General features: G+C 43.2%; 1 protein-coding gene across 1 annotated transcript in view; it reads left to right on the top strand.

Annotated features, from left to right (window-relative positions):
* LOC108496344 (protein LYRIC-like) overlaps positions 1–11,897 on the top strand; it is a 28,403-nt gene extending 16,506 nt beyond the window's left edge. Inside the window, exons 7-12 of the mRNA XM_017812981.1 lie at positions 46–120; positions 1,692–1,790; positions 8,304–8,410; positions 9,047–9,166; positions 10,647–10,770; positions 11,231–11,897. Coding sequence (XP_017668470.1) covers positions 46–120; positions 1,692–1,790; positions 8,304–8,410; positions 9,047–9,166; positions 10,647–10,770; positions 11,231–11,286 — 581 coding nt within the window. The 3' untranslated portion in view covers positions 11,287–11,897. The remainder of the gene's footprint in view (positions 1–45; positions 121–1,691; positions 1,791–8,303; positions 8,411–9,046; positions 9,167–10,646; positions 10,771–11,230) is intronic.
* The last annotated feature ends 931 nt before the right edge of the window (positions 11,898–12,828 follow it).

Genomic DNA, 12,828 nt, shown 5'->3' with positions numbered 1-12,828 from the left:
TGACATCAGGTTTAGGGTTACTGTTTGTTTGCGTTTTAAATGCAGGAACATGGGATATTGCAGATGTAAAATCCTGTCCTGTGACCTTTGGGACGTTATCAGATCTGTCCAGGGATTTAGGTGAGTGGTCTCTCTTTGGACTTTTATCTGAATTCTTCTATCACTTTCTTAGAAGCTTGGCTTAAAAGGGCTCTCACTGATCACATATGGGTCTTCTACCCTGGAGCCACATTTCATTAGTCACTCTCCCTTGCAGAGCTTGCTTGCATCTGCAATCCAGCACACCAGTATTTTAGAGAGTGACATCACAACCTTTTATTGAGTGCTTTCCAAACTCGTATCTTATCTTGGAATAAATAAAAAAAAATATTGCTTCCCCAGCAAATTCTTTTTGTTGGGTTTACTCACACAGATGGTTTCTGTTGTGCTGTGATGACCAAAAAATTCAGAGAATTTCAGATTGAGGGAGGGAGCGAATGCCCAGGTTGGAAAAGCTCTGTCAGATGCTGCCTATTCAGCACCTTCCTATACATCACAGTGAGGGATTTTCAGGTTGACCCTCTCCGTGAGTGGCTTTGAGAAGGATGGAACATCTACTGGTTCTGCATTAAGTTGATCCTCTTTTCTGGCTTTCACTTTGCATCTCTGTAACTGTCAGTTCTTCTCACTGATTGACTTGGAGCGCTCCTGGGTCATACATTCCCTGCCTACCAAAAACTCACATTTGTCTGAAAGTTCAACTGGATCATGAATGCAAAGTCTGGTCCTGAATCTTTGCTAAAGGCAAGCATAGATACATCTGTGCACAAAACAGCGTGTGTGGTGTTAGCCTGAATGCTGAAATTAGCATCTAAAGCCAGACATGGCAATCAATATAATATATACTATATTTAATCATCTGTTTTCCAACACTGCATTAATGGATTGAAGCAGTTCCTAATGTACAAGTAATCAACAGGGAGAAATATTTGTTAACATCTGCATCTATGCAGCAAAAAATCAAGCTGATACTGAACAAAACCAGGGAGTTCTTCAGCTGATAGGAAGAAAAGAAAGATCAGAGATGTGAAAAAATCTCCCTGATTTATGAAAGATGTGAAGAAAACACTGGTCTGTTATGTACAGGCCTTAGAAAGGGGTTAAGGGGAGTCATTCAGGGAGGTATGTGAATCCTACTGGTTACTTTAGCTGCTGAAAGTAATCATCAAAAAAATTTTTTCTTTTTCCCCCAGCAGCTCTCTCATCTCTCTCTTTCATGAAGCAATTAATTTAGTAATTATGGATTTCTATTAGCTTGAGCAGAAACCTTCTCACTGAAGGTGGTGGGAGTTGGAGCTGGATTCACTGCATGTGGCTTTTGTTCTGCAGGAACTATAGCTTCCTTCTTAGGTCCCCAACATTTTATTACTATTGCTAGTGGAGCCACTCCTGAGTGAGTTGTTTTTAATAACTTATGCATGTAGTGTCCTCGTCCAGCCTTTGCTAATAAATCCACTGCGATGAGCAGCATAGATTAATGTGTGGCTTAAATTACATAACATCTAGGCATTGTGACATAGTGAGCAGATAGAGGCATGATTAATTGGTTTTAATAATGTGAATATACCTATGTGATTATCTTTTAGGTTTGGGGGGGTTTTTTTGTTTTGTTTTTGTTTTAATTTTTAAAAAGGACACTTTGCTATATGCAGATAACGTGAAGAGTAAATCATCTGAGGACAGTCCTTCCAGATGCTGTTGGCACAGCACCTCGACTTTCCTCCCTACAGACGATGTGTGGCAGGGGCAGGGTATGTCTCTTTGCTCTTTTTCTGTTCAAAGGCAAGTGTACTAATGCTGATACTCTTTTTAGTCTGTTTCCTAAGCCTCAGAAATCAGGAGCCACTTCCCATGTGGCTCATTCACTGGTAGAGATAAGGGAGAAATCCAGTGTTGGTCTAGTTTTTGGCAGGTGCTCAGAGCTGCTGTGAGCTCAGTCAGGCAGGAGGCGCCCACATGGGACCCTCGAGAAGAGCGAGAACATGCATTTTATTTATGTTTTTCCTCAGAAGATGACAAAAAAGGGACGCAGAAAGTACAATCTTTTTCAGAGCACACATACTGCTGTGCAAAGTGCAATTAGAGCTCCTGGGCAGCAGGAGCAGCCGTAGGGAGGCTGTCTGCAGGCTTCTGTGGTGGTGTCCTCTGGCAGTTGCACTGCTATCAGCTGTGGGTAGATAAGCACAGGAACAGGGCAAGCACAGGGCGATCCCTCCCCACACCCTGCAGAGAGCGGGTCAGGGACTTCCTGAGCCAGATGCATCAGGATAGGCTCTGCATTTCAAAAAAACCCCATGTTTAGCAGTCAACTCAGATTACTAAATTTGTGAAATGAGTTCAAAGTTGTGTTTGGTTTTCATAACTGAAGCATTGCGTTTCCCTCCCTCCCATCGTGTTGTGGGAAGGTGGAGCTGAGTGGCCCTTTTCCAGGCAACTGCAGTCTGGGCTAGGGGAGAGCCATGGAAAGACAGGGTGCTTCTAGAGCTCAGAGAACCTTTGCCTAAACTTTAAATTTCCTTGGTAATACCCTGAACACAGATGCAGAATCCACCTCCAGTGCACTGTGGCAATCAGGATTTCAGTCTTTTTATGACTGGTAATGAGGGTTTTTTACTTTCAAAATCTGCTTGAAAGACCAGCGTGGGTCCTGAGTAGCTGGAATAATTTGGCATGAACAGTGTGGGTATTAGATGACCTTTTTCTCTTGACCTTTTGGCCAGGATTGAGGGAAGTATCTATATATACCCCTGTTGTTGGGAGGCCTTTTCCTGCTCTTGCAGGCATGATGGCTGATGAGCGAGCAAACCCCTTCGTACTCTAGCTGCTCTGATTGCTCAACTGTAGGAGAAGCCAGAGTGGTGGAATGCATTAAGGAGAAAAGACTGTGGTTGTCTTGCTTCTCTGCCCTGTGGTAACTGAGGCTCTGCAGCAGATGCATCATTTTGGCCGTGATTTTATAAATAGCACTGTTTGCTTTAAAAAGAATAAAAACAAAAATCCCAACCCCAAGCATTCCCTTTCCTTAGTGCTGTGTTTCTTTATCCCGGCGTTGCTCCAAGAGGGTGCCTGGCCCTTTCCAACTTTGGAGCCTGGCTCGCCTGCACGGGATGGAGGGAGGCAGCGTGGGCAGCTCATCAGCAGCGTTCCCTTGCACTGCATCTAGCACATGTCAGACTTGGCACACTCTGGGCTTGATCTGCAGTTGCAAAGCCAGGCAGAGCTCCACTTTTTGAGTGCCATGTCTGTCTGAGACCAGAACAGATAGGAGCAAATTCAGCAGGTTGCTCCTGCAAACATCTGAACAGAAGCATTTGGAAGGATTATTCTGCCTGCCTTACAGCTTGCTTCTTCGTCCTGGTATTTTTTCTTTCCTTTGAATCATCAGCCTTGATATTGATGCAGGGGAGGGGAGTGTCACGAACATGTATTCCCTGAATTTAGATGAGGTAATGGTTGGCATTAAGGTCGGTGCTGCAGGCAAAATGAGCTCTTTGACAGTCAAACACAGCCTGTTAGCTCTTGCAGGCCTGGAAACTAAAAAAAAAAAAAAAAAAAAAAGCCATTTATAACCTCAGTACAAGTTGGGGTCATTTTATCAAATCCAGAGTAGTACATGTATTGAATCTCTTTGTTCTATGCTGGTGCAGCCAAAAGAACTGGATGCTGGACTCCTGCTCCTGCCCCAGCCGGCAGAGCTGCCTTGGCCGGCTCCCCACTCCACATCAGGTTATCTTTTTGTAAAGTACCAGCAATAATAACACCATCACTCACAAAAGGCTTGAGTGTTGTCAAAAGGCTAAAGTATTGTCACAACTGAAAGCATATATCCATAGAGGTAGAGAGGGAGCTAGTGGTTAGAGAACTGCGATATGGGAGTGAAAAAAGACTATTGATCAGCCTGGTTTCCAAACAACACACTGCTGTGTTGACATTCATTACTGATACACGCTGCTGGTGGTTAATTCTTAATTATTGTCATATCTGGAGTGCTGTGCCCATTTCTGAGCTCCCAAGTACAAGACAGTCATGGACATACTGGAGTGGGTCCAGCAGAGGCGATCCATGCGTGTGAAAACCTGATGAGGTGGTTGCCTATGGTCTGCCCAGAGGGTGGAGAAGAGGCAATGAGTATGAAGTGAACTTCCACTTACCAGCTTTGTTTTTATGGTGAGGGTGGTCAGACAACAGAACAGTTTGCCCAGAGAGGTTACGGAGTCTCCACCCTTGAAAATATTCAAAACTCTAATGGCTACATTCCTGAACAACCTGCTACAGCTGAGCCCTTTGTGAGCCATGGGGTTGGGCTAGACAATCCCCAGAGGCCCCTTCCAACCTCATCAATTCTGAAATCCTCATTCTGTCATCAGTCATTGTCTCTACGTGTTCAAACAATCAGTCCTTAGCAATCTAAGCCTTCATTGTCTGGGGGCATTCAGTATCTTGGACCTGAAGCCACATGGTCAACACTGATGGCTGCAGTCCCAGTAGTCCCACCAGCAGGTTGAGGTGGCCAGGACTCTTCCACGAGGGAAGGGGGCCCCAAAGTGGGAAGTGTTTTTCATCATCGTTTTTCCCTGCTCATCATTAGTGTTTGCATACTTTTCATTCCTGCCACAAACAGAAAAGAAAGAGGGCTGAACCTCTTCTGGTCCTGGCATAATTCACTTTATTTTTGAATCCAGAAAGTGCTCTGCTTTTGCCAGGCATCTTTCTTGCCTCTTCTGCAGGGTTGTTCTGGATCCTCCTGCCTCTGCCTTGGAAGCTTTACTTGCTTATGTTTCCCAATCCTACCTTTGTGCACCTATACCACACATCTGCCACTGCCCCTTTGGTGACATTTATGTACTTATGCTTTGCTGTCTCACAGAATGCATCATAAGCTGTGGCTGGTTTTGCTGTTACAAAACATGTAACCCACACGGCGCAGTTGGCTGGGCTGTTTTGGAGCACTTGTGTCTGGTTCCAAGGAAAGCGAATACTAATTTTATCCCATGCATCTGCTTCCAAGTGCAGTGGACCTGGCCTTTGGCAACAGCACAGGGCAGTCTCAGAAAACTCACATTCTGCTTTGCAAATGCAATGCCTCATGACCATGAGAGTCGCTTTTTACCTGTGTCTTGGCATCTTCCCAATGAGTCCTTCTTGATTGCCAACACAAATTTTCTCTGTAACCTTAAGAAAGCTCCCATGCCTCTTGACCCTATGTTTCCTGACTCCCATCCTTCCTTCTGTTCTGGAGTTAAAATAAATTTTAATTCTTTTGTTTCATGAGAATCAATAGCTTCTTTCCACTAAAAGAAGTCTTCAGTCTGGGATTTATTTGATACTTTGCCCCTACTGAATTATGAAAGGTGCCAAATGAGGGAATCCTACACCCAGCTATTGGTAGCAATAGTTTTGATCTGTAACACAGAAATGCAAGCTTTAGACAGGAAATTATCTATCCATTTGAACTGAGTGGATTACACTTGGCCTCCAAGTGTAAGAATTTGGGTTAGAACTATGCTCATCACACAGTCAACTGCCCTTTGCAAAGGGCTGGGTTTTCTACAGCAGCCACAGACTCAATGCCATGGACAATATGCAGCCTACTGAGGGAACTGCCCTGCCAGATGAACCTCCCTTAGGTTTCTGCTGCCCATATTGAGGGAGAGCATGCCAAGAGGGATGCTGGAAGATCAGAATCCAAATGTACAACTCTGGATTAGAAAATTTTGAATCCCTGTCTCAACGACATAGAGTGAGTTTTGCTGCAGTACTTTCCAGTTTCATTTTCCAGGCCAGATAACAAGGGTCAGCCTGTAGAGTGCTGTACTCCACCCTGTCTATCAGCGGGCACAGAGAACTTGCTGACTGTTCCTTTTTGACCAGACCCTGATACTGTGGGGCCCTGTTTGCCTGTTCCCCAACACCTCCCAGGGTGCAACTGGCTGCTCCTCAGCATTACACAGAGAGAGACTGGAGATCAAGAGCATTCAGGTGGTTGGTGCTGGGATGGACTTTTTGTCTGCAGAGGTGCTGGCAGCATCCCTGATTTCTGAAGAAACCTTCAACATAGTTCCTTTCAGGATCTAAAAGTGTCTTCATTGCATGGGGTATATGGAAACCACCTTGGCCCTGAAACGCATGCTGTAAATATTTGCTGCCAGCAGAAGAGTACAGCTTTGTCTGGGTGGAGTTGCTGGGGGACTGAGGTGGGTTGCAAGCAAGAACCTAGTTGGAAAATGTAACAGCCTTGCTTTTGTAAAAAGGAACACCAGAAATTATCAAGATATTGGTCTATATTTGCATCAGGAGAGATATCACCCCCATTAGTGCTAAGCCCATATGGGGAGCAGGGGGACTTGCTGCTGCATGGCATGTTCCTTTTAGTGTTCCTGTTCACAGAAATTACTGATCAATTTTAGACTGTGAGAGAATTTTTGACCCAAGGAAAATCAGTTGCTGATTTAAAAATACTAGAGAGTATTCAAAGTTTAAAGGCATTGTGAGACATGTCACTGTAGAAGGGAAATATGCTACACAAGAGGAGAGGTTTTAAACCAGAGCTTTGGGATAAGTACATTTAACCCGATTTACCCATCAAATCCAGCAAATTTTGAAGAATCTTATATTGCCCTTAATTTTACTCTGAGTTGACTTTAAACATCCTGGGACACAAAGGTTTGGGAAGAGTAATTCTGAGATGTGGCAGAGTCACCACTGTCTGGCCAAGCTTCATTACCACACATGACAAGGGTGAAGCACGAATGTAAGCCCACTGCAGGCAGATTGCCATTAAAACTATTTTCATGCTTAAAAGTATGTACATTAATGCACTTTTTGAGAAATCAGAAGTTAAATACGTGAAAACAACAGTTGTGGCTTCCCATGTGTGAAGTTACAGTCTGTTTTGTTTGCACACCCGCGAGAGCATCCACTTGCAGAGCTGCTGCCTTGCAGCTCAGGAGACTGAATTCTATTTTAGACTGGAATTTTACTGGGGAATGTGTTCAAAATTACTTGTTCATATTCCTTTTGAAGAAGGAAAGACTCTCTATGTAGAGGGCATGGATTTTAAACTGAGAAACTTGAGCAATGTTTATAATCATGTTTATAACATTTGGCAGCAAACTGGTCAGAGCAACTTTTTGGAAACGGTTTTCTTTTATCATCCCCAGCATGCCTTTGGTTTTGGCCCTGCTTCAACTAGAAGTTTTTCCATCAGGTTTGGGATTTTTTTAAATTTTTTTATTTTTATTTTAAGACACATAATCAGCTAAGAGTTATTATTATACACTGTGTTTTTGAAGTCTTTCTCCCTTTTAGGATAAGACTTAGGATTGTTGCATTCAAATCATTAAATAATAGCCAAGTAACCCTTTCAACGTCTTATGCTGATTTATCTGCTTTTTTGCACCTCATTCAGTTTGTGTGAAGGAATTAGACTGGTCTGTTTTGCCTTCTTGCCTAAGGATTACTTGCCAGTCCTTTATGAAGAGGCAGCTGAGGGCTTGCAGCCAGATTTTCAAAGGTACCAGATGCTGAAAGATACAGAAATCTAAAAGATTTTGGTAAGATTTTTGCGTAGCCCCCATGACATGGTCAGTGTTGATGCAGAGTAGGTGTTACCTGCTTCATGCCTGTTTAAAGTTGCTTGTTAGAGAAGTTTGGAAAACAATGCTTAATGGTGTTTTTCTGGCTTACATTCAAAAAAAAGAAAATGGAAAAGGAAGATGAAGTCAAGAATGTACTTCGTTCTATTTTTTATAGGAAAGAAAACACCAATGAGAGCATTAATGTATGCACAAATCCTTTGCTAATATTACCCTTCCATACAAATAATTGCACAGAGGATGGTGTGTTGCAGTGAGTGGAAGAGCTTGCTGTGTCTGCCAATGTTTCTGGATATGCTTGAATCCTTCTCCATGGAATTAAAAGAAAATATTTGACCAGCCATGCTATTAGTTTTGTAAAGCTCGTTTTCTTGAAGTGCAAGCTGGCAGGGCTTTTGTTCCTGTATGTGTTTTTCCATCCTTCTTTAATTTTCTTCCTGTCATGAAGAGTGCAGTCAGTAATTGTGAATTAGTAGTCAATGTGTATGTTTTAATAATTTTTTAAAATACATTGGTAAATGTCTTGGTACATGTAAGACAGATGCATATATGCGCATCCAATGGCAAGCAGAAAGGTGACAGGTATTCTTTGCAGCATTTGTGCTACTCGTGTGAGGCTGGACGTAGTGTGGATTTGAACATAACTCATTTGTACACTTGCTTTAATAGATGACCCTTCAGCGTTTGACCTGGACTCTGACTGGAAAGCTCCCATGGAAGAGTGGGGGAACTGGACTGGAGATGAGGAACATCAGACAGGGGAGGAGAAGGAGAAGGTGAGGCAGTGATGTTGATGGCCAAGGGAGACCTGCTTCACTGGGGTCAGTCTCACCCAGGCTGGGGTCTCCAGTCCAGCCCTGGAGCTGGGCTCCTCTGGTTGCAGGGGCTTTCTCACACTGGGAGGAGGTGCTTGGCGTGGTCACTCCCCTGACCTCTCTGAGATAGCTGGAGCTGGGGGACACTTTTGCAGGATGGGCTGGGGGGAGTTGGCTGGTCACTCTGCATGAATGAACTCTTTCTACCACTGCTGACTTTTCCAAATACCTGGGCCTGAAAAGAGGTCTGGAGTCCACAGCTGACACCAGCCTTCTGGGACATATTTATTTAAGTTTGCTGATAAGAGGGTTTGCTGATAGTGCTACAGGGGTAGCTCGGGTGGAGAGGTAGAAGCAGAAGGCTTGCTGTTTAAATGCTTTCTAGAAGCCCAGAGAAATATTCCCTTTGGCAGCAGTGGGAAGAGTGTGCCGAGCTTTTTGCAAAGAGCTGTGTTAATCTCAGGTGTGTACCTTATCCAGAGAGATGCCCTGCTTGTGCACTGTCAGAACACACTCCTGGAGGTAATTGGTTTTCCTGAAAAAACCCAAGAATTATGTGTCCCATGACTCCTCTTACAACATCTCTGATGCTTTCAGGATTTGCCAAAAGGCAAAGCAGGCATTTGCTTCTGCCCTTCTGGACTTGAAAGCAAAACACAGCGGAAGAAGAAGAAAATGGAAGTGAAGGAAGCAAGGGGTGGATCCGGGCTGAAGCATGTGAGTATTTTTTATTCCAAGAGTAGTGTTTGGTTTTCCAAGAACAGAGGGGTATGTCTTCTCTGTTAGGATGTTGTGACCCAAGGGAGACTTTTCTTCCTCTCTGTCTTCTGGCTTCCTCTTCTCTTTTCTCCCTGCCTTCCCATAAAAGAAGTGTGAGCACAGTGAACACCAGGGTTTTGCAACATGGTATTCCCTAATAGATTTGCAAAACAGTTTGATTTTACAGTACAGAGAGTTGTGCACTAAACTTGGAATTCATCTGCCTAGGCATTTTTTCTTCCATGATTAAAGCCAGATGCACTCCAAGTTTAGTGTACAATTGAGCTGTGTTTTATCTGTAGCTGAAGGTCATCCAGAGATATAAACAGTAATGCAAAGGTGGTTCCCGAAAGTCAGTGAAGATAAAGAGAGGCCAATGTTATACCAGCAAAAAGCTTATTGAGAGAAAAATGTCTCAGAGTGCAACCGAAAAAGGCTGTGGTGGGTGTCAGTTCATTGGGGATGGGAAGTGCAAAGGAACAGTGTTGATTGGATTTTGGAGCAGCCCTTGGCTGTAATGTCCTTGCTGTCCTGTGAAATGAGAAATGCAAGGGTGAATCCCACAAAATGTCCTAATTGTATTTCATTCACTTGTCACAGAATATGTTTTTCTGGACTTGTACAGCTTTTTTTTTTTGTTTTGTTTTGTTTTTATCATTTCTCTTCCTGTCACACCCACTGTGGTCTCTCATGATCCTCAGGACAATTTTGCTCCCTGAACTCCAGATGCTCCCATTTTAAGCAAAAAGGTTTTAACTGACCACAATCCACATAGTCATTAAGCCAGTCCATCAGTTCCCAGAGTGCTGCCAGGCTACTTGCTCTCTTGCACATCCAATTAGTTGGTTTAGCTTTGTATGTACCTTAATGAATAATCTTAACAGTGCTGTTCAGACTCCTCAGGACAGCATTGCTCTTCTGGCATGTTTATGGAGGGCCAGAAGAAGCTCATGTTGTATGTCAGCCCCAAATGCTGCTGCTGTGCAAGCTCATCCTTCAGAGATGGACAAAAAAAAATGAAATTACTTTTGAAGCCAGATCTGCAAAGTTGCTCATCACACTCCTTGTGCTACATCCAGTGTTCCTGTGGACTTTGGACATTTAGCAGTCACGAGGCTCATCTTACTCTTCAGTGTCACTACACAGTGACAGTACTTTCATCTCAATATTTCTTGCTGTTCTTCCATTCACTGGGGGAAGCAAGGGGAAAAATCTTAATTAAAGACAATTTCAACACTATAATCCCCTCTAAAACAAATAAATAGGAGGTAGGTTGAGGACATGCCTCATGAGGAATATTCTAACATGTAAAAATTAATTTGTCCTACAGTTTCTTAAATGCCCCCCAATAATGACATTTTCTCTCATATTCTGTATTTGCATATATTTCGTTTAACTTGTATGCTTAGTGAAGCATATTGTTTCAATTAAACCCCAGCAAGGTTTGCAAACAAGAATGGAAGAAGGCCCAAGGGACTTGATATCTACAAACTATAGCAGTGATGCAGTCTCTGTTTCCTTCAAAAAATCCTTGGATGTTGCTAATAATTCACCCAGTAATGGTAAGTGATTGTTTTTGCACATCTGATGAATTTTCAGAATAATATGTAATCTGAGAAGTGTTCACAAATGCATTTTTAAGTGAATATGAAAAATGCTTCTCCTTTAGCTGTATATGTTAATTCTTTGAGAGCCTCTGCATTACTTGGTATTACAGAGGCTTTTCTGTGACAAATACCTGTTCCTGCTCCTCTCAGTTACTGAGCAAAGCTACGATTGCATTTAGTGACAGTTATTTTTTTCAACACAAAACAGAAGGAAACGTGTATGAGTGAGTCAGAGCCCACTAAAAACATTCAGAGCCCTCCCCATGACTTTGGATTACCCTCAAAAGTAGGTGGCCCTTGTTAAACACATCTAACAACCCTTAAATCCCCTTCATTAGGCAAAAAGCCAACAGTTCTCAGGGATGTGATTGCACATGGAACATTTGTGCACTGGCCCCTGTTGTGTGTATGGCAGGTGTATCTGGAAAAAAGGAGAGGAGGAAGAGGAAGAAAATGAAGAAAGAGACTTGAGGGAGTTGTGCAGCTGCCGGAGTGACAACCCGATGGGGCAGGCATACTGATGAGCTGCAAGGATTCTGCTTTCTGTGATGCCACACCAAGCCCAAAGCGAAGGGAGACATCAGGAGACTCCCAGTGAGAGGAAGAGGAGAAGAGGAACAGTGAGCCAGAGAGCGTGAGTGTGTGAGAGAACGGAGAGAGTGAGCAGGCTGTGCACAGGAGGTGGTTTTGAAACAGAGTGGCTGTTCATTGCAAACTGCTGCCCTTGGTCAAAAGGTGTTGAATGGAGTTTGACTGGTTGCATTAGGTCCTTTCAGTTTTTCACTGTCATGTTATTTGTCAACTTGTAGTGTTATATGCCATTGTAGAAATAGTTGGGCTGTACCTGACTGTGGTTGTACTTTGGTCCCATGGAGGATCCACCATTCCTCTTGCATTTTGGCAGAGATACTCATCGACAGGCTAGTAATGTACAGAAGGAAGCACTGTTCAGAGACAAGGGGAGAATAACATGGATCATTCTCAAACCTCCTAAATATTTTTAAATCCTTGTTGGCTGCTATAGTCAGACTTTGCCTCATACCTTGCCATATTTATACTTTTTACCCCGTGTCAGACTAGCATGCTCCACAAGGGAACATTTCTAAAGGAGGTTTTAAACTTGTTTGGAAAGCTGGTCTAAACCTTCTTTTCTCCTTGGATTTCATGGTGGGCTAAATTTTAAAGTCTGTATGTCCAAGCATGTTGCATTCATACTTATAATAGACTGAGGTAACTTTTAAAAACATTTTTCTTCACGTGTTGTTTGGAAGTTTTTATCATTTTGTTACTTGAATATTCTAATATAAACTAAATTTGTGAATGAAATTTTTAAAAATGTCAGTTTAGTATTTATTGACAAGTGTGTATTTCTCCTTGTCAGAGAGCTCACAGTATGGAGGAGAGAATCTGTTACAATTGAATACTGTGGTTTATAAACAATGCTAAGTTGACACCACTAAAAGCAGAAGCCCTTTATCCCTAGAGGAGCTGCAGCTTTGGTGGTAGCTGGGAGGATTTCTTCAGACTTGACCCATCCCAGAAGTGCTGCCTCGAAGGATGAGAGAGTGTTTGTCAAATCTCCATCTGCATTCGACTCTGCCTTTGGAGATGGTGTGGGAAGGTTATGTTACTAATGCATGTTAAATGTGTGCACATTTGTAGGCTTTGGGCTGATGCTGTGAAACCCATTTCACTGGGATACTGAGTAACCAGGGATGTGGCTTTACACTGCCACGGCTGCACTCCTGTTTGCATCATGGAGCCAGAGGAGAGCTCTGTGCTTCTGCCATGGCAGCCACCCTGTCCCTGGCCCTGTCCCTGATCCCTACTCATCTGAGCTTTACCTGCAGCTCAATACTTTTACCTTGATGGCCTTCATCTGTTACATAGCTGTCATAGCAGCCATACCCTTCAGAGAAGCAATTAACTGCAGCAATGTATTTGTGTTTAGAGTTTAGCTACTATATGGTAAAGAGCAGATCTCTTGTGCTGTGATTTTTGGGGTAGTTAGCT

Source organism: Lepidothrix coronata, unplaced genomic scaffold (genome assembly GCF_001604755.1).
Source record: "Lepidothrix coronata isolate B3197 unplaced genomic scaffold, Lepidothrix_coronata-1.0 Scaffold39, whole genome shotgun sequence".
Classification (NCBI taxonomy): domain Eukaryota; kingdom Metazoa; phylum Chordata; class Aves; order Passeriformes; family Pipridae; genus Lepidothrix; species Lepidothrix coronata.
The sequence above is the reverse complement of the archived record's forward strand: the minus strand, read 5'-3'. Positions and strand labels throughout refer to the sequence as shown.